Raw genomic sequence first — 21,720 nt, 5'->3', positions numbered from 1 at the left:
AGGAAATTATTTCTCCTGTATCCAGGTGTAGTAGGTAGGACTCTAGAAATAACAGCAACCAAAGTAAGCTAGCTTAAATTTAAAAAGTCCTATTCATTTCAAGGACAGAGGATGGCTTGTGGAACCTATGAGCTGTGGCAGGCAGCTGCATCTCAGGGTCTAAAACTAGGGCCTAGAAAGCCACTTGTTTGCTCCCTCAGCTCATCTGCACTGTTCACAGATGGACGAGGCTCATCACAAACCTCCTGAGCTTTAGGTCCATTCACCTAGAGAAAGATAGTTGTCCACTACTCTCAGGGCCCACAGACTAGTTCTATATGTTCAATTCAAGCATAGTTAACATGGAGCCCCAAGCAATTTCAGAGCTGAGTTATCTGAAATAGTATGGCTGTAGTTCCTGCTTCATCCTCTCTCTCTGCCTACTTGTGATCTCTGTCAAATAAATAAACAAAATGTTAATTTTTTAAAAAAGTTTTTGCAATGTATTATAATGACGGCGTGTAACATTTTGACAACGCTCCACTGTAACAGCTGAGGTAAATCTGTTTCAGCGGGACACCCGTAGTGGCGCTCAAAACACCCTGCCTGTACTGATAGGTCTTTGGAGAAAATCCTTTGGCGGGGGAGAAAGGATGCAACTCCACGCAGTTTTATGCGGTTAAAAATAGGCTGGGGAAACCAAGAGAAGATGCGTCAGTCCCTTCTCTCGACCAGGTCCGGACAGGTGAGGCGTGAGTCAAGGCCAGGATCGACGGTTCTGGGTCTCATCACCCAACCCGGAGAAAGTAGGAGCTGAGCTGAGAGCGACGCCACTAACTCATGAAAAGAGCCTCACACCGAGAGGCCTCCTGACACCACCAAGCCAGGTGGGGCCTCCCAAAACAGAAGTGTAGGAGGAGAGCGGACAGAGTTCCAGAAGAGAAAAACGACTACAGGTAACCTTCCCCTCCGAAGTAATACTTTTCCATCCCAGGAGACCCGGCACAAGATGGCGGCACATCACGTGAGCAACGTGGTGACGTAGGACGGCGGCCCGCACGGACGGACCGCCTTAACCTCACCCCCCACGCTCACTTTACTCAGTTTTGCCCCCCTCTCCTCCCCCGCCCCCGGCCTGGTGTAGATCATGCCGCCAGTGGCGGCCCTGACTGCCGAGGAAACGGTATCTTAGGACAGCTGGCTATTAAGTGACATTAATTCTCCCCGCTCCGCCTGACCCCTGAGACAGAGGGACGTCCCCCGCCGTGTGAGGGGGTGGTGGAAGTGGGCAGAGAATTCGGATCCACCTGGGAGGGGGGGAGTGTAAGTTCCCGCCCCGGAGAGCGGCGAGCTGCAGCCACAGGTAAGCAGGGGGCGGGGGTGGGACGTGCTCCTGTGTCCCCGTGTTCCCGGGCAGAGGGAGGGAGTGGGGACTCGGCGCCATCCGGGACGCTGAGTCAAGTCTCGCGCCGGGTGGGGGTCGCGCGCGGCGGCAGCGGTGGGGGAGGGGCGCGGAGGGCGCGCGGCGGAAGGGGGAGGGGCTGCTTGCTGTCCCTCCGCCGGGCGCCCTTCCGGTTCTCGTGCCTGGCCCGGCTGTTCTCCCGCAGTCGTCGGTCTCCCCTGCCTCCCAACTGCGCCTCCACCAACCAAAATAAAACCGGAGACCTCCCGCCGGGGGTGGCTTTCGCCTCTGAAGCGGCCCCTGTGCGGCCGTCGGCGAGCGCCCTCAGTCGAAGGTCTCGGAATTGGGCGGAGAGGGCGGGGCGGGGAGGGCGGCGTGGCCTTGGCCTCCGCGCGTTTTCCGCCCAGCTGCCCGAGACCGGTTATGTCCGCCAGGGATCCCGCAGAGCACACCGGGCGCCTGGGCGTGCGAGGCCCTGGCCGGCTGTCGGTGGAGGGCAGAACAGTCCTTACCCGCAGGGAGCTCACAGTCCAGTGGGGAGATAGACAGTAAAGCCACAGACGCACGAAACAGTAATGGAAAGGTGTAGCTGGTGAAGGAGAAGGAGCGTGTGGGAAGATAGACGCTCCTGGACCATGGATCAAGGCGAGGAAACTGATTTTCTCCTACATCGAGAAACTAAGCATGGTCATTCCCAGCATGCAGGTTTCCTGTATCAGGTGTACGTTGGAGCGTGCCCTTTAATCTGCTTTAAAAATCTTTGTAGGTGTTGAATAATTGTGGTTTTATTAGCTTTTGAGGAGCTGTGGGCTAGTACTGGTTTCCTCAGCCATCGGAAAGGGCATTCTTGTGAAACCTTAAGAGAAATGACCTAAAGCGAAGAAGAGATTACCATTAATTTATAGGGAAATTTTTTTCTGTGTTCTCAGACCCCCCAAATAATCTCTCGGGCTTTTCATACGGACCCATCTTAACTAACCAAATAAATCGAGATAAAGTCCCTGATGCTCTGATGTCCACCGACGCAGTTCAAAGCTATGGAGACTTGATGCTGAGATGCTGAGTATAGTTCTACGGGAAGGAGCTTGGCAGGCCCCTCTTGCTGTTGTGGTCCAGGCTGCCTCTGTAATGGCTGGGTGTGAAACAAACAAACCCTTCACTTGTTTCCTGAAACTGAAAATCCCCTTGAGATTTCTTTCTGTTAGTGAACTCAGGTGTTTTTTGTCAAACTGCAGTGATGCAACACGAATTTTTGAGAAGTGGGGATACTTGTGATACTCATTGAGAGTGCCCTTCTGAGGCTTTTTCAGCATAGATTTGGCAAGCATCTTTGTCAAACTGGCATGGTTTGTGATGAGAGTTTGTGTTGCTGTGTTTGTTTGCAAAATGCATCTTGAGAATTTTGTTACCAGCATATCTAAGCATTTTTATTAAAATGCTGTTTTTCCGGTAGATTTTGTAATATGCATGTACCTCGGTGTCCCAAATAGAATCAGTACATTTGTCCTATCACTGAATGTGTTAATTTTGTTATCCTTTAAGGTTATGTTTGGTCTGTGATAAATCTGTACAGTACTACTATATCACCAGTAGGTGGTAGTCCCGCCCAAAAATGCTTTTTCCTCACATATCCTACTTAAGTATAATGAATTTATCTCTCTAAAGTAGGATTTTTGTGTGCTTGTGGCGTCTTGATTCCAAAGCCGAATTGAAGTAATTGTCTAAATATATTTCTTTAACCATTACTTCTTTCTGTAGCTAGACAAACCTTACTAAACACATTGATCTAGTCAGCATTAATGAATGTGCAAGGTATTAGTGCTCTGTTGGGAACTGGATATGGTCTTTGGCTCCCTAAAGCTTGCATTCTGGTGGCAAGACAGAAAACTGGCCATTACAATACTGGGTGAAGAGGGGGTAACATGTGCTTTGGGGATACAGCCAGAGCTTCTCGACTAATCTGAGGGATTCATGAAAGATTGCCTGGAAGAATAAATAACTCATAGGAATAGGCCACACGAAGAGGAGGGGAGTAGTGTTTCTGGCAGAGGGAATGGCATATGTGAAAGCCTAAAGGTGAGAGAAAGCAAGGTAGGCACATGGGAAGTTCTGGAAGAAATTCAGCATGGCAAACGAACAATTTTGAGGGAAGATCATGAGTTCAGTATGGAAGTGTCAAGCAAGAGATTCCTTGCCCTCAAGCTTATCATAGTTCTGTATTCTCTGTAGGTGAGGAAACTAAGACCTTCATTCGTCAAATGAGAATACTAACTGTATTTGTTGATGTTTATTTACAGCATAGATGAGTGTCTCTATTGGGCTGCTATAGGCACTGTCCTTAGGTACCTTAAGACTGGGGGAAACAACACCCCACCCCCAAAAAAGACTGGGGGAACCAGACATGCTAATAAACACAGTTCCAAGTGTTAAGTGACCTCATTAAAAATACGTAGAGGACACAAAGTAGGAAGGAAGAAAGGACCTGGAGCAGTTGCGAACTTAATGTTTAGGATGAAACTTGAAGAGTAGCAGTTTGCCAGATGAACAAGTTGGCAATATTAGAGGAAGAGGGGCAGCATGGGGGGAAGAAAAAAACATGGATTTTGAGTTAAAATAGTTCTGCCTTCAGGTCTTGTATTCACATCTTACTGTGAGATTCATAGAAAATGGCAATTTCCTTGAGCCTCACTTATAAATCTCTCAAATAGGGAATCTAGGAAATGATACAAAAAAGCTCTTCATTTAGTGCCTAGGATATAATATTCCTTTCTTTGCAAGTTTTCTTAGAAGCACCATGTCTTTTACTTACATTCTTTATATGTCAGCAAGATCACAGCCTGCTGCATTTTATCCGTCTCCCAAATTCCATCTCGTTGATGGCACTTTTGAAGCTGTGTTTCACTAACCCCTGTGATTCTGGCCTACTTACTGGTGTCTAGTGTTAAGCTTCCATCTGCTGCAGGGAGCTATATTATTTTCATTGAGAATGCTTTTGTATACTGACAGCATATTCTGTGTTGAGCCAATTTTTAACAGATCATTCATCTTAACCTCAGTTTTAAGAGTAATAGCTGAAAAGAGTGAGCAAATGAAGATTGTACGCCAACATAAAAAATATATAGTATAGTTTACAGTGAGATACAACTATAAAGCTGTCTTCATTTTGGGAAAAAAGCTGATTAGTTGATTTCTCTTTATTTTTTTTTTAATTTTTTTTAAAGATTTTATTTATTTATTTGACAGAGAGATCACAAGTAGGCAGAGAAGCAGGCGGAGAGAGAGGAGGAAGCAGGCTCCCTGCTGAGCAGAGAGAGCCCGATGTGGGGCTCGATCCCAGGACCCTGGGATCACGACCTGAGCTGAAGGCAGAGGCCCAGCCCACTGAGCCACCCAGGTGCCCCTAGTTGATTTCTCTTTAAAAAGTTATAGAAAATGGGCTTATTTTCTGTAGGAAATGTGGTTGTAATAATTAGCCAAAAATCTTACTTGCTGACTGTAGTGGCTTTTACTAGGAAATGTGTATTGTTGTGTTGATTGTGTTAGTTTCCATTAGATTTAGGATTTCTTCGTAATACTGTTACGGAGCAGAAATCAGTGAGTCACAGTGAAATAGAAAAGTATCATTTCCAGTAATTTAATAAGGTTTTGAAAAGTCTTTTATAGTTTCTTTCAGTGCTTTAGCACTATATATATTTTTTTCTTTTCTACATTCTAACTTATGTCTTCTGAAATGGGGAGTGTTAAAAAAAGGCGTTTTAGCTGCCTGGCTGTCTCAGTAGAGCGTGTGACTCTGGATTTTGGAGTTGTAAATTTGAGCCCCACATTGGGTATAGAGATTGCTTAAAATCTTTTTTTTTTTTTTTAAGATTTTATTTATTTATTTCACAAACAGAGATCACAAGTAAGGGGGAGGGGGGTGCGGCAGGCTCCCTGCTGAGCAGAGAGCCCAACAAAGGGCTCCATCCCAGGACCCTGGGATCATGACCTGACCTGAAGGCAGAGGTTTTAACCCACTGAGCCACCCAGGTGCCCCAAAATCTTTTTTTTTTTTTTTAAAGGCATTTTCAATACAGATAGTATGGGGAAAATACAGAATTGCAGGTTTGGTGCTATTTCTGTGTTTAGTCTGTGATATTATACTTGTATTAGTGGAGATGAAAAATCACGGCTCTTCCTAAAGAAGGGACTATGTATGAGATTCAGAGCAGTTGAAGAAACAACATAGGAAGCATTAGATGAATTTGGCAAAATTAAAAGTTTAAAAATAATCATAGTTAAGTCATTGTTAAGGTATTTGTATCCACATGATAGAAATGAAATTTGTATTAAGAAATATTAGGGGGGCACCTGGGTGGCCTAGAGGGTTGAGCCTCTGCCTTCAGCTCGGGTCATGATCTCAGGCTCTTGAGATCGAGCCCCATATTGGGCTCTCTGCTCAGCAGGGAGCCTGCTTCCCCCTCTCTCTCTGCCTGCCTCTCTGCCTACTTGTGACCTCTGTCTGTCAAATAAATAAATAAAATCTTTAAAAAAAAGAAAGAAAGAAAGAAAGAAATATTAGGGATGCCTGGGTGGCTCGGTTAAGTGTCTGCCTGCTGCTCAGGTCATGATTTGAGGGTCCTGGGGTTGAGTCTCACATCTGCTCCTTGCTCAGTGGGGAGCCTGCTTCTCCCTCTCCTGCTACCCCACTTGTGTGTGCACATGTGCTCGCTTTCTGGCAAATAAAATTTTAAAAGATACAGACTGGGATGCCTGGGTGGCTGTCTGTTGAGCATCTGACTCTTAATTTTAGCTCAGGTCATGCTCTCAGGGTCCTGAGACCCATGTCAAGCCCCACTTTGGGTTCTGTACTCAAAGATTCTCACCCCTTCTCTCTCTGCCCCTCCACCGGCTCAAGCACACCCTCTTCCCCTCTGTCACTTTCTTTAAATTAATAAATAAACCTTTTTTTGTTGTTAAGATTTTATTTATTTATTTGACACAGACAGTCAGAGAGGGAACACAAGCAGGAGGAGAAACAGGCTCCCTGCTGAGCAGGAGCCTGATGTAGGGCTCAATCCCAGGACTCTGGACCATGACCTGAACCAAAGGCAGGTATTTAATGACTGAGCCACCCAGGCGCCCCTAAATAAAACCTTTAAAAATACTTTAAAAAAAGAAAGAGGCGAATAAGAAAAACACTAAGATTTGGTGATAAATGGATGAATAAGTAATACGAACATATAGTTCACACAACTAATAGAGAATTAAAGAAATGTAAAACAGTATGTCATTTTTCACTTATCATTGCTTTCTCATGTACTTCCGATGGACTGTAACTCCTTCAGAAAATTTTATTTTTATTATTTGTTTGTTTAAAAGATTTTATTTATTTAATTTATTTATTTGACAGAGAGAGACACAGCGAGAAAGGGAGCAGATGCAGGGGGAGTGGGAGAGAGGGAGGAGCAGGGAGCCCGATGTGGGGCTTGATCCCAGGACCCAGGGGTTGTGACCTGAGCCGAAGTCAGACATTTAATGACTGAGCCACCCAGGTTTCCCCAGAAAACCTTAGATAATCATACTCCTTGATCAAGTAATAATCCTTTTGGGAAATGTTCTGTGGAGATAATTTTAATTTAATAAATTTATTTAATAAATTTAATTTAATAAATTTATTTAATAAATTTAATTTAATAAATTTAATAAAAACTGGAAGAGTTTTATGTACCAAAGATATTAATCACAGTATTATCTTGTTTGGTTAAAAAGAAAAAAAGAATTACGTATGTTCCCTGGTTGGAATATTAATGTAGACTTTGAATATACCATATTGTTTATTCATTCATCTCTATGCATAACTGGGTTGATTGTATCTTTTGACTATTGTAAATAATGTTGCTGTGCACATGGGTGTATAAATATATCTTAAAGACCTTGCTTTCTAATTCCTTTGGGTATATACCTAGATGAGGGATTTCTGGATCACACAGTGATTCTATCTTTAAATTTTTTAGTAACTACCATAGTGTTTCCCATAGTGGCTACACCTTTTTTGCATCCCCAACAGCAGTGCACAAATGTCCCAGTTTCTCCATATCCTCACCAGCACTTATTTTATTTTTAATTTTTAAAAAAACATTAACCATCCTAGGGGCTCCTGGGTGGCTCAGAGGGTTAAACCTCTGCCTTCGGTTCAGGTCATGGTCTCAGGTCCTGGGATGGAGCCCCACATCAGGTGCTCTGCTCAGCAGGCAGCCTCCTCCCTACACCCCCCCCCCCCCGCCTGCCTCTCTGCCTACTTGTGATCTCTTTCTGTCAAATAAATAAATAAAATCTTAAAAAAAAATAATACCCATCCTAATGATGGGATGTTGGGATGATATCTCATTGTAGTTGTGATTTAGATTTCCCTAATGGTTAGTGATATGAACATCTTTTCATGTTTGCTGGTCAACTCTTCTTTCTTCTTTGTAATCATTAAAAAACCTTAAATTCTGCCCAAATCTTTTAGCAGTCTAAGTGGTTGTCTTCCCTCTTGGCGTATTCCATCTCTCAAAAGCCATTTATTCTCATTTTTACCTAGCCTGCATATCCTGCACTTGCTTCTTTCTATAGATCATCTAGATCTTTAGAATCTCTTTAGGTGTGGTTGTGCTTATTTATTTAATTCAGCGTCTGTTTAATGAATTCTCTATGTAGCACTATCTGTGCAATTAGAAACTGTTCCCTAGATGAAGAAGAATTCTTGTGTCCATGGACAGGAAGACTACCATACTTCGTGAGTGGGATAACACTTGAAAATTTAGTCACAATATTTATGTATGTATTTGCCACTTATTAAATTTTAACAGGTTCATGTGGATCAAAAATTTTAAAATGTAAAGGAATATGCAAGGAATAGTCTTTTCTATCTCTGTATCTCTGTTCCATAACTGCCAGTTCTCTTCTACAGAAGCAACCAGGTTGCCAATTTTTATACAACTGTGCAGCATATTATACATATTCTGTAGTGCTTTTTATTTGCCATTTCTTGAGATCTTGTAATTAGATCTCTGCACAGAACAGAACATGAGAAGACAATGAGTCTGGATAAAATGAGCTAGCTCATAGCATAGAGAAACTTCATCTTGCTCCTCTGAAAACGTACACATGTTAAGGATAGAAATGTCTTAGGATTTCTTGAAAAGCATCTTCTAACTGACTTTTTTCCCGCTTATAGTTGATTATGGAAGATTCCCACAAGAGTAACACTGCAGAGGCAGCGCCGCAGCCTGGTTCAGCGGTTCAGGGAACTCATATTTCTCATATTGCTCAACAGGTAAGGCAGGATCCAGCCAAAATACTGAGCTAAATAGGAATGTTTTATGAAAAAGAACCAAGGAAAAAGAGCCGTAAATGTTGAAGTGTAAGAAAGGAAGGTAGATTTGATTTAAACATCCTGGCAAGGTTATTTCAGTTTTATTTTCCTCTATACAAAGTACCTTTAGTGTTGTTTTAAATAGGTATATACTTTACAAAACTTGAAGTAGATTTCATTTTTTGTGGTGCATGATTATTTTGATTTTTTCCAGATGGATTTTGTTTTTGCATAAGAAAAATGAAAAATTATTTATCTCTTTGTGCTAACTTGAAACAGACTGACAGTTTCAAGAGGCAAACCATCTTCAGTTCAGTACATTTATTGTGGGTACATAGGAAATCTTTTTGCTGAACTGGAAAATAGGCCTATACATTAGAGAATTTAAATTGATAGGCATGCATATTGCAGAACTGATATTTTAAAATTTCAAATGGTCTGATCCATGCACGTCACCCACTTCAAGGAAAACAATGGACAGGTGTTTGTTGCCTGTGATAAGACTTGAACTTTCAAGCAAAAATGAGAATTTTGGAAGACTTGTATTCACCATTGTGAGCTTGACTGTTTCCCAGTACTTGACAGACTTTTTAGTTACAAAGTTGTGTTACAAAATCATGCTCGGGTATAAGATTCATTCAGAGTGCAAGGTAAACAATGGATTTTATTTTATTTTATTTTTTTAAAGATCTCTTTATTTACTTGAGAGAGAGAGCAGAAGCATGGAGGAGGGGCAGAGGGAGAGGGAGAAGTAGACCCTCCACTGAGCAGGGAGCCTGATGTGGATGGAGCTCAGTCCTAAGACCCTGGGATCATGACTTGAGCCCAAGGCAGAGGCTTAACTGACTGAGCCACCCAGGCACCGCAGACCAATGGATGTTGATGTTAATAGAATATATAACGCTACGGGGTGCCTGGTGGCTCAGTTGGCTGGGTGTCTGCCTTCAGCTCAAGTCATTATCAGGTGGCCCTGGGATCAAGTCCCGTGTTGGACTCTGCTCAGCAGGTAGTCTGTTCTCCCTCTCCCTCTTCTCCGCCACTCCCCACCCCTTCTTGTGCTTGCTTGTATGTATTTTCTTTCCCTCTCTCTTCTCTCAAGTAAATAAAAATCTTCAAAAAAAAAAAAAAACATAACATTAAGATTGTATATTGCAAACAACCTTTAAGAAACTACAATCTGTTTAAGTTTTAAAGTTGTATCAAAGAAGAATATCCACAATTATCTGAAAATACTATTAAAAACAGTCCTCCCTTTTCCAATTTCATATATATGTGAGGCCAGGCTTCATTTATATACCTCAGCCAGAACAACATATGGCAAAATATTTAATGTAAAAGAAGGTAAGAGAATTCAGCCATATTCTATTAACTCAAACATTAATTTGCAGAAATCTAAAATGTCATTCTCTTATACTAATTTGGGAGAGGGAAGTTTAGTTACATAAATGAAAATTAGATTCGTAATAGATTTATATTACTTCAAAATGAACTGTTAAATTTTTTTTTTTTTTTTTTTTTTTTTTTTTATGATTTTGCAATTTTTTTTTTTTTTTTAAGATTTTTTATTTATTTATTTGACAGAGAGATTACAAGTAGGCAGAGAGGCAGGCAGAGAGAGAGAGGAGGAAGCAGGCTCCCTGCTGAGCAGAGAGCCCGACGCGGGACTCGATCCCAGGACCCTGAGATCATGACCTGAGCCGAAGGCAGCGGCTTAACCCACTGAGCCACCCAGGCGCCCTGAACTGTTAAATATTTTTAAGATTTCTGTTTTAATTTTAAACGTGTTAGTAGATTAAAAGCCCACATATGTAAGAATTCTTTGGGGTCCTCAGTAATTTTTAAGAGTGTAAAGAGTCTTGAGATCAGAAAATTTGAGAAGCGAGGTCCAAAAGGGTTAATCCTTCAAACTTCATGCATCCTTCTTTATTGTTTGGCTATATCTGTGTAGAATAATGGTATTGTCTCCAGATGATGCTGGAAAAACAATTATAGAGACTTTCAGCTATCTTTGTATTAATAAAGCCCTTCACAGAAATGTTCAAATTCACTTGGCTTGTATACTTCAGTTATTTTGGTTAGATGTGAATGTTCTCCACGTTTTCTTAGAAGCATATTTACAGTGAGATGTAGAATGAGTATATTTCTTTTTTTTTTTTTTTTAAGATTTTATTTTTATTTATTTATTTGTCAGAGAGAGAGGTAGAGTGAGCGCAAGCACAAGCAGACAAAGTGGCAGGCAGAGGCAGAGGGAGAAACAGGCTCCCTGCAGAGCAAGGAGCCCGATGTGGGACTCGATCCCAGAACGCTGGGATCATGACCTGAGCCGAAGGCAGCTGCTTAACCAACTGAGCCACCCAGGCGTCCCTAGAATGAGTATATTTCTAAGTGGTAAGTAATTTTGTAGTGATTTTGAAAAATAATTTCACTGACTTCATGTCCAAATTCTTGTGGCACGATTACTTACTTCATTAGACTCTAAATACTGTAAGGAAACCGTATCTACAGCAGTGATATTTATTTAGTCATTCAGTATAAGCTGAGGACATAGGAATAAACAGAAGCCTCAGCTCTTACGGACTTTCCTTCTAATTTTGGGGAGACAGGCAATAAAACAGGTATCAGTTCATAGTGTGTACTCTGGGGACTAACAAAGCAGGGCGGGAGGGATGGGGATTGGTGGGGACAGGTGGACTTGTCTTTGTATATAAAGTGGTCAGAGAAGTCCCATTAGTGGAAAGAACTCTTCATTTACACGAACTAACAATTGTAAAACGCTGAGACTGGTAGATACTTGGCATAGTTAAGGAACAGCACAGAGACTGGTGTCGTGGGAGACAGGTGAATGAGGGGAGAATGATACAGGATGAGGCGGAGAGGTTTGGGGTGGGAAGGGAGAGTGCCGGGTAAGGTAGGCCTTGTAGGCCACTGTAAGGCTTTTGACTTTTAAGCTGGGTTAGATGGGAATCCTTTGGAGTGTTTTGAGTAAAAACTTACCTGATTTTTTTTTTTTTAAGATTTTATTTATTTATTTATTTGACCGAGGGAGATCACAAGTAGGCAGAGAGGCAAGCCAGAGAGAGAGGAGGAAACAGGCTCCCCACAGAGCAGGGAGCCCGATGTGGGGTTCGATCCCAGGACCCTGGGATCATGACCTGAGCCAAAGGCGGAGGCCTTAACCCACTGAGCCAGCCAGGCGCCCCTACCTGATGTTTTAATAGGATCATTTTGGCTGCTTTGTAGAGTAGATGCAGGGAAACCAGTTAGGAAGCGTTTAGAATAATGTGCTTGAGAGGTGATAGTGGCTTGGACCAAGGTGGTAGTGGATAAAATTTAGATTCTGGATATAATTTGGTTTTAAAGCCAACAGTGTTTACTTTCAGATTAGATGTGGGTTTTAGAGAAAAAAAGAGGTTAAGATAGACCCTAGTTTTTGGCTTGAATAACTGTAGGAATGGAGTTGCCACTTAATAAGATGGACACACGAGCATATTTTTCTTTAGTTTTGTGGGGTAATTTTGGCAGTCAGGAATTCGGCTTTTAGGCATATTAAGTTTGTGATGCTGGGACGCCTGGGTGGCTCAGTTGGTTAAGCGGCTGCCTTCGGCTCAGGTCATGATCCCAGCATCCTGGGATCGAGTCCCACAAAGGGCTCCTTGCTTGGCAGGGAGCCTGCTTCTCCCTCTGCCTCCAGCCTGCCACTCTGTCTGCCTGTGCTTGCGCTCTGTATCTCTCTCTCTCTCTAACAAATAAATAAAAATCTTTAAAAAGAAAAAAAAAGTTGGTGATGCTATCTGTATTACTTTTCTGTACTAAAATTACCGCAAACTTAATTGCTCACAACACATGTTAACACAGTTTCTGTGAGGGCAGAAACTTCTTTGCTAGGTTCTCTGCTTTGGTGCTTCAAGTTGCAGTCAAGGTATTGGCTGGGGCTGGGTTCTCACCTGTGGGTTGAACTGGAGAAGAATCCACTTCCAACTTGACTCAGGTTATTGGCAGACTTCATTTTGTTGCAGCTGTGAGACTGAGAGCTTGAGTTTTTTGTTGGCTGGAGGCTACCCTCAGATCTTACAGGTCATCTGCAGTTTGCTGCCATGTGGCCCTCTTCATAAGCAGTTCACAGCATGGCAGTCTGCTCCATTTTGTCTGGCAAGAGGATGAGAGTGAATTGGCTAGCAAGACAGAGTGTTGTATAATACCATATGACCTAATCAAGGAAATGATATGCCATTCCTTTGCTATAAAATGTAATCATGGGGGGCGCCTGGGTGGCTCAGTGGGTTAAGCTGCTCAGGTCATGATCTCAGGGTCCTGGGATCGAGTCCCACATCAGGCTCTCAGCTCAGCAGGGAGCCCGCTTCCTTCTCTCTCTCTGCCTGCCTGTTTGCCTACTTGTGATGTCTCTCTTGTCAAATAAATAAATAAAATCTTAAAAAAAAAAATGTAATCATGGGAATGCCATCCCATCATCTTTGCCTTACTGATTAGAAGAAAGTTGCAGGTCCTTCCCACACTCAATGGAAAGGATTACCCAAGGGCATGAATACCAGGAGGTGGGGGTCATGGGGGCCACCTTAAAGTTTGTCTGCCAAACCATAAAAATAGGTTTGTCCAGTAGGCAGCTGGAGATATATGATCTGGAGTCCAGAGGAGAAGTCCAGACTAGAAATGTAAATGTAGGAATTGTGGCTTTATAGGTGGTAAACTCACAAAGTGATTTCTGACTTCCACTTGGGATATAGAAAGCTGCAAAGAGTATTGTTCCCATCTTGAAATAAGAATGAGCTGTAATATACAAAGTTATAAATTCTCTTGATTCATCAGAGGTGGGATCTGGCTCATCTGTAACAGCACAGGAAGAAGGCAGCACTGTGGTACAAGGATAGAGAAGAATTTGGCTAAGTTTTTAATGGATTGCTGAAGTCTAAGTGTGGGCTAGCAGGAGACTGTAGAATCCTTGAGAGCTGCGGACACAGCGTAGGGAACACCTACCTCTAGGCTTTTTCTTCAAGGTCTCCTAGCAGTTTGTTGTGAGGAAGATTGGGGGAAGCAAGGGAGATGGGGTAAGGCCCACTAGGTGGTACAGTCCTTCCGGTAAGGAGGAGCTTTAAGTCACTGGGGGGAAGGGAATAAATTCCATTTTACATTGTGGCTGGGAGGAGTGAAAAGACAAAAACACGTACAACCTGAGGGAAGGTGAGGAAACTTCTGGGTTCAGACCTTTTGTTTTCCTACTGCTGGGAGAAAGCCCTGTGCCTGGAGATCCAGGGATAATGGCTTGCCTGAGACTCAGACTCAAGTAAAACAACCGCATTCCGCCCCTGGGGACTAGCCTGGGAGGGGAGGCAGGGAAAACCAGAAGTGGAGGGTGGAGGAAGAACCCTGAGAAAAACCCTCAGGCAAACCAGCTTCCACCCTAAGCAGAAGGTTGCCCTAGAGGAATTTGAAGTAGGTAGTACACTTAAGTTAATCATAACAATAGAACCCAGACCCAGCCTAATTCCTAAAGAGATTGACTCAGCCTCTCCCCTCAGCTCCCACTAATAGCTTGCAGAAAAAGAGCCATTTTTATACTGTTTCCTCAGTCTCCTGTGTTATACACGATATCCATAATCCAAGATAAAAATAGCCTACTGTTCAAAAATCAAAATAAAAATCACAATAACCGATAGACTGAGGATTTCACAGTTGTGAGAATTATCAGACAATTAATTAATTTTTAAGGATTGTATTTATTTATTTGACACAGAGAGAGAGAACGAGCAGGAGTGGCAGTAGAGGGAGAGGTAGAAGCAGGCTCCCTGCTGAGCAGGAAGCCAGGTGTGGGACTTGATCCTAGGACTCCAGGATCATCACCTGAGCTAAAGGCAGCGGGTTAACCAACTGAGCCACCCAGGCACCCCTGAATTTATTTTTTTAAAGATTTTATTTATTTGCTTGACAACACACAAGCAGGGGGAGCGGTAGCTGAAGGAGAGGGAGAAGCAGGCTCCCCACGGAACAAAGAGACGAATGTGGGGCTCAATCCCTCATGACCTGAGGTGAAGACAGATACTTAACCGATTGAGCCCACCCGGGAGTGCTCCTTGTTGGGTTCACACTCCTGGGGGTCTGTTTCTTTCTGTCCCTCTTCCTCTGCCCTTCCCCCCCACTTGTGAGCATGCGCTCCTTTCTTTTTCTCTGTCAAATAAAGAAATCTTTTTAAAAAATAAAATAATAATGAATAATATATTAAAGGTTCTAGCGGAAAAGGTGGACATGTATGATGGTAAATTTCACCAGAGGAATGGAAAGTATATGAAAGTCAAATGAATATGCTAGAAATGAAAAATTTGATATAGAAGAAGTATGTTTTGGGGCTTATTAGTAGACTGAACATAGCCAAGGAGACAATTCAGTGACTTTGAAGATCAACAGAAAATATCCAAATTGAAAACAAAGAGAAAACAAGTAGGAGGAAAACAGAACAGAGCATCTCAGAGCTGTGGGGGACAGTAACTATTTACAGTAACTATTTAACACAAGTATAATTAAAGTCCTGGAACTACATGAGTTTTTGGGGGTCTTACATACTTAGAGATGAGTCTGTGGATTTGACTAGGGCTCTCCAGCATTTGTTGGATTTGGGGAAGATTGACAAGGGATAGTCAGTGAAGTTAAGAGGAGACTCTAGAGAAAGAATCTTGGAAATGAAGAATAACGTGATGGTCAACTGTATATTGCTGCTGGCAGGTCAAATAAGGAATAAAAATTAGCTGCTACCACAGTTGGTCTTCATTATTGAAGGATTCTGTTTTTGCAGATTTGCCTACTTGATAAAATTTATATGTAAGCCCAGAATCAGCTCAGTACTTCTGTGGTCCTTGCCCAGAGTGGTGACAGATTGGAGTCACTTGATGCACAGCTTCCAGCTGACCGTGAACCAAGGCACCAGGGCTTTGTCGTCCTATTTTATCTCTCATGCTTTAAATAGTTCTTTTGGTGGTCTGATTAGTGGCATATTTTTTGCATTTTTGTTAGTGATTTTGTTGTTTAAAATGGCCTCCGAGGTGTAGTATTGAGTGCCAGGAGGAAAGAATACATGTGTTAGGTAAGTTTTATTGAAATATGGGTTATAGTGATGCTGTCTGTGAGTTCAGTTCATAGAGGCAGGCAGAGAGAGAGGAGGAAGCAGGCTCCCTGCTGAGCAGAGAGCCTGATACGGGGCTTGATTCCAGAACCCTGGGATCATAACCTGAGCCAAAGGCAGAGGCTTTAACCCACCAAGCCACCCAGGCGCCCCTGTGAGTTCAGTATTAGTGAATTAGCAATATATATACTAAAAAAGGTGTCTTTAAACAGAAACACTTAAAACAAGGTTATATATTGACCAGTTGATGAAAATAATGTGCCCAGAAGCCTGCAGGAGCCTACCTGCATATTCCCCCCTCCCCAGAGCAATGATTCAGTATTTGCTAATTCCATGTACATGCAACTTTATAGAATATAATAACCACAAATAGCAAGAATTGACTATTTAGCAACATAAAGTTTATTGACAGCCTTGACAAAAACTATTTCCATGGGAGTGGGGATAAAAAAATCTAAATAATTAGATCCAAGAGAGCATGGAAAAAGAGATGGGCTGGGGGAGAAGAGTAGACATTCATTGAACAGAATGAAAAGACAACTCATTTAAGGTATTTTGTTACAAAGGGAGCTAAGAAATGAAGTTGCTGGAGAGGGTTGTAGGTCAAAACTCCAAAGCTTTACTTTATTATTTTTAAGATAGGAGGAATTAACAGTCTGTTGGTATACCAGTGGGATTGATTAAATAGAGGGGGAAAACTGGATGATACAGGAAGGGGAGAGGTCAGTCCTGGGATTACATCTTTGAGGAGGGCCAGGAACAAGATTTAGTCTTTAAGTGGAAAAATTTATTTTGTATGACCAGAGGTACATTATTCACAGTAAGAAAGTAAATACAGGTTAGGTGGGTAGATTGGGGATGATAGACTCTGAAAATTTTCTTTTGATAACTTTTTAAAAAACATGATTTATTTATTCATTTGTTTATTTGACAGAGATTGAGAGAGAGAACACGAACAAGCAAGGGAGTGGCAGGCTTCCTGCCTAGCAGGGAGCCCAGTGTGGGGCTTGATACCAGGACCTTGAGATCATGACTGGGGATCAAGGCAGATGCTTACCCAGCTGAGCCACCCAAGCACCCCTCTTTTGATAATTTCTTTGTTTTTCAGTGAAATAAAATGCTTTAAGAAGATAAGGAAGGAGGAGAAAGTATGAAATAGTCAGCCGGGACAGTAGGAGAATGGAAGTGGACTTCGGGATCTGTAATAGGATTGATGGGATTCATGAACAGTCCACTTGAGGTTTGATCATGAGTTTAAAGTGAGACTGTTTCTGTTTTTGTTTTAAGGATTTATTTGTTCATTTGAGAGAAAGAGGAGCAGAGGAAGGAAGCACAGGCAAACAGGTGGAGAGGCAGAGGGAGAGGAAGAGGCGGACTCCCCACTGAACTGGGAGCCCGACATGGGGCTGGATCCCAGGACCTGGAGATGGACTTGAGCTGAAGACAGACGCTCAACCATCTGAGCCACTCAGGTGTCGTTAAAGTGAGACTGTTAAGTTATGTGTTTTTCTCCAGTGTGTGTGTGGATGAGTGTATGTCTAAGAACAAGTGTGCGTGAGCACGTGTCCAAGTGTGTGTATATGTGCCTCTGTGTGTGTACATGTGTGTATATGTCTGTGTGTGTGTATAGGACCCAAGGTTTGTATTCAGGTTACAGGCATAGAGTAGGGGAACTAACAGGGTCTATAATGAAGCAAGTTAAGGGTCTATAATGAAGCAAGAAAAGACAACATTGGTGATGTGTGTGATAGGGTGATTATGATGCTGGGTCACAAAATTTAAGCTGAATAGGGAAGGAAGTGGGGACTTGATGGGATCAAGAGCAGGGAAAAAACATAGTGGGCTTCATGGATTATGGGTTCCTGTGGAGTCCAGGAATTGTTGAGAGTCCAAATAGTAGAGGTAATGAGTTGGATGACTCAGAGGGATGCTTGAATTTGATATTATGAAGGGGTGCATTTATTGACAGTGATAAGATTTAATTAAGTAAGTAGTTCTCAACTGGAGTGTACTGCTTCCCCACTGAGATGTCTGGAAATGTGTGTTTGGGGGTGGGGAGGGTGCCATTGATATTCAGTGGGTGGGGACCAAAAGTGCTAAATGGTTTGCGCTGAGCAGGATATTCCTACACAGGGAGGAATCATCCTGCCCCAGGTGCCTGTTTAGAAACCTTATAGGGTATGACAGCAGGAGCAGGTAGCTGAGGAGGGTGGAACACAGGGCTTTGGAGAAGAATAAAAGACAAAGGCCTGGGTATGGAAGGTTACTGAATGTTGCATATGGGAATCACCGCAAATCATATCAGGACTGGTTGGTTTGGCTGCTAATGTCTTAAAGAAATGAGGGGACATGACTGCTGTAAGGACAGTCTGCTGCTATGAGCCTTGAAGTTGGGAGCTTTTAGGGGAGGACTTTGAAAGGACAGTGGTCTGGAAGTACTGATGAAAAGCAAAGGAAACATGCACCTTATTTGTGGGCTCATTGTATGAGTGCAGGAAAGAGCTGTAGGAGAGACAGTTTTCTTGAGAAGAGAGCTGAGGTTCAGTTATGGCAGGAAGGTGAAAGGGAGGGACTTAGTACTGTTGAATTTCATTTAATGACACATTATATGTAGATTGAGAGGCAAGTAGTCTTGCTTAATGAAAAGAATGATGGAAGCCGTCAGAAGACTGGGTTGGAACCTGGATTTTGTCACTTAGTGACTCTAGAACTTTGACTAAGTCACTTATTTAAGAAGACTTGATGTTCATCATCTGGAAATTGTGTGTCAGACTTGGTGATCTCTAAGGTCTTTTCCAGCTCATAACTTTCAGTAATTCTCATATTGTAGAGAAATTTGTATTAAATTACCAGGTGAGAATAGGTGTATCAAGTGTGAATAGGCAAAACGAAGATGATAGTAACAGTTGAGTGTCCACTGTGTGCTAGGTGCATTTCTGAGCATTTTACGTGTTTTAATGCCTTCAAACCTTGTGTCTCCTACTGTGCTTTTGTAACTGCCACACAACTAGTAAGCCTGGAGACAGTGATTTGAATTCCAGCAGTTTGACCTCTGTCACAGTTGGGGTTTCCTGGGAAGTGGACTGTGAGATGGAGGTTAGCATGCGGGAGGTTTATTAGGGAGTCCTTTTGGGATTACCACCTGTGAAAAGTAAAGAAAAGAAGGAAGCAGGATTGGGCAGAGGGAGAAGTGGAACTGCCATTCAGTCTCAGGGAGGGCCTCAGCTGACCCCATAGAGAGCTTTGAAAATGAGATGGCTCTTCAAAATGGGGGGAAGGGGCCAGCCAGGCCTTCATATCCCAGCATGCACCTGTCATTGGATCTTGAGTGACCTGGGAAGGGGGTGTATATGACCTTAAATGAGGTGACTCATCAGCCAAGTCTATTCCAAAGAGGGCTGACAACTGGACACTGCCAGCTGCTATACTCCAGCAGCTGGGGAATAAATCTTTTACTAGTGAAATGGGATTTTTGAGTTGGATCATAGTGCCCACCACAACACCAACATCTGTAGTCCCCAGTCCTTTGTTGCCTCCAGGGAGAGTATGAGGATAAATGAGAATAGTGGAAGAAATTACACAGAGGCTTGGCTCCAAAACACTTAAAAAACAGCTTGATCTGGGCACCTGGGTGGCTCAGTCCTTAAGCATCTACCTTTGGCTTCGGTCATGATCCAGGATCCTGGGATAGACCTGTGCATCGGGCTCCCTGCTAGGTGGGAATGCTTCTCCCTCTCTCACTCGCCCTGCTTGTGTTCCTGCTCTTGCTATCTCTCTCTGTCAAATAAATAAATAAAATCTTAAAAACAAAACCAAAAACCAGCTTGATCATCATGCGTTTTTTTTTTTTAAAGATTTTATTTTTTTTTTTAGTGTATTTGCTGCTGAAGCGAGCACTAAAGATTTTATTTTTAAGTAATCTTTGCACCCCTGTGGGGCTTGAACTGACAAACCCAAGATCAGGGGTCACGTGCTCTAAGGACTGAGGCAGTCAGGTAACCCCAAGCCATTTGTACTTTTATTTTTTTAAAGATTTTATTTATTTATTTGACAGATAGAGATCACAAGTAGGCAGAGAGGCAGGCAGAAAGAAAGAGGAAGCAGGCTCCCTGCTGAGCAGAGAGCCCAACTCAGGGCTCCATCCCAGGACCTGGGATCATGACCCGAGCCGAAGGCAGAGGAGAGCCACCCAGGTGCCCTGCTGTTCATATTTTTGACATGAGGACTTAACTCAAGGTTCATCTAGGGAGAAGCTAAGAATGTGGGTGCATCAGTGCCTTTGATAATCCTTTCTTACCTGGAGATACTCTATTTAACATTTGGATATTCTAGGTCATCTTGGTTTCACTTTCTGATAGAGAAAGATTCTCCTATAGAGTAACTTAGAAATTTGGGTAAGTTTATTTGGATGTTTCCAGCATGGATGGCTTGGGAGAGTGGAAGAATGATTTTTCGTTTTCATTTGCTTAACAGGGTCTTTAATAGAGCCAAAGGTTTTAAATTTTGACTAGGTCCAATTTATCAAGTTTTCCTTTTATGGATTGTGCTTTTGGTGTCTAAGAATTCTTTGCTAGTCCTAAATTTCAAAGATTTTTTGTTTCTTCCTAGAAATTTTAGAGATTTATGTTTTACATGTAAGTCCATGATTCATTTTAAGTTAACTTTTGTATAGATTTGAGAGTTTTGGGTTGTTTTTGTTTTGTTTTATTTTGCCTCTGGATGTACAATTGCTACAGTACCACTGCATTCCTTTTGTGCCTTTATCAGAAATTATTTGAGCATATTTATCTCCTCCTCCTTCTCTATTATGTTCAATTGATCTATGTGGTGTCCCTCTGTCAGTACTGTGCTGTCTTGATAACTATGGATAGTAACCCTTAACATCCAGAAGAAAGACTACTCCCATTTTATTCTTCTTTTTCAAAGTTGCTTTAGGGACTTTCCCTTTCCATATAAATTTTTGCAGTAAGCTTGTCCGTTTCTACAGACCTACAGATCAGTTAGGGAAGAACTAATATCTGATTGAATCTTTCAGCCCTTGAATCTCTCCAATTGTTTAATTTCCTTTGATTTCTTTCCATAGCATTTGTCTTTTTCAGCATACAGATCCTGTATGTGTTTTGTTAGACTTATACCTAAGCATTTCATTTTCTTAGGGACACTTTGTAAATAATGCTTATTTTCTTTGGAGCTGTTGTAAGTGATACTGTGTTGATTTTGGTTTTACTACTAGGATATAGAAATGTAATTGATTCTTGTTTATTGATCTTACATCTTGGAACATTAGTTTTAGGAGTGATGATTGTTTTTGTTTTTAATATTTCTTGTGATGTTCTATGTAGAGAGTAATGTCATCTAAAGATAGAGATGGTCTTAAAACTTTTTTTTTCCAATTTTATTCCAGTTATTCTGATTTATTCCAGTTATTAACAGTATGTATTATTTTTTTTTTGCCCTGTTGCACTCTCTAGAACTCCGAGAACTATGCTGAATAAAGTGTGAGAATGGATATGTTTTCTTCGTACCCGTCTTAAAGGGAAAACGTACATTCTCTCATCACTAAGTCTGATGTTAGCTGTAGGTTTTTTTGTTTTTTTTTTTTAAAGATTTTATTTATTTATTTGACAGAGAGGCAGGCAGAGAGAGGAGGAAGCAAGCTCCCCGCTGAGCAGAAAGCCCGAGGCGGGGCTCCATCCCAGGACCCTGGGATCATGACCTGAGCTGAAGGCAGCGGCTTAATCCACTGAACCACCCAGGTGCCCCCCCCCCTTTTTTTTATTCCTAGTTTTTAAAATGTGTTTTTTTTTCCCCATGAAATGAGATTAAATTTTTTGAAATGAGATTCTTCTGCATCAGCTGGTGTGCAGTGATGAC

General features: G+C 42.2%; 1 protein-coding gene across 5 annotated transcripts in view; it reads left to right on the top strand.

Annotated features, from left to right (window-relative positions):
- The first annotated feature begins 1,059 nt into the window (after positions 1 to 1,059).
- ATF1 (activating transcription factor 1) overlaps positions 1,060 to 21,720 on the top strand; it is a 90,605-nt gene continuing 69,944 nt past the window's right edge. Inside the window, exons 1-2 of one of the 5 annotated variants that reach the window (XM_059185358.1) lie at positions 1,060 to 1,342; positions 8,580 to 8,678. In XM_059185358.1, coding sequence (XP_059041341.1) covers positions 8,586 to 8,678 — 93 coding nt within the window. In that variant the 5' untranslated portion in view covers positions 1,060 to 1,342; positions 8,580 to 8,585. Of the gene's footprint in view, positions 1,343 to 1,488; positions 1,716 to 4,660; positions 4,776 to 8,579; positions 8,679 to 21,720 lie in introns of those variants that run through there. The other 4 variants (XM_059185359.1, XM_059185360.1, XM_059185362.1 and 1 more) reach the window with 4 other exon arrangements.

The sequence above is a fragment of the Mustela lutreola genome, chromosome 8, assembly GCF_030435805.1.
Source record: "Mustela lutreola isolate mMusLut2 chromosome 8, mMusLut2.pri, whole genome shotgun sequence".
Classification (NCBI taxonomy): Eukaryota; Metazoa; Chordata; class Mammalia; order Carnivora; family Mustelidae; genus Mustela; species Mustela lutreola.
Note: the sequence above shows the minus strand (reverse complement) of the source record. Positions and strands in the feature narration are given on the sequence as shown.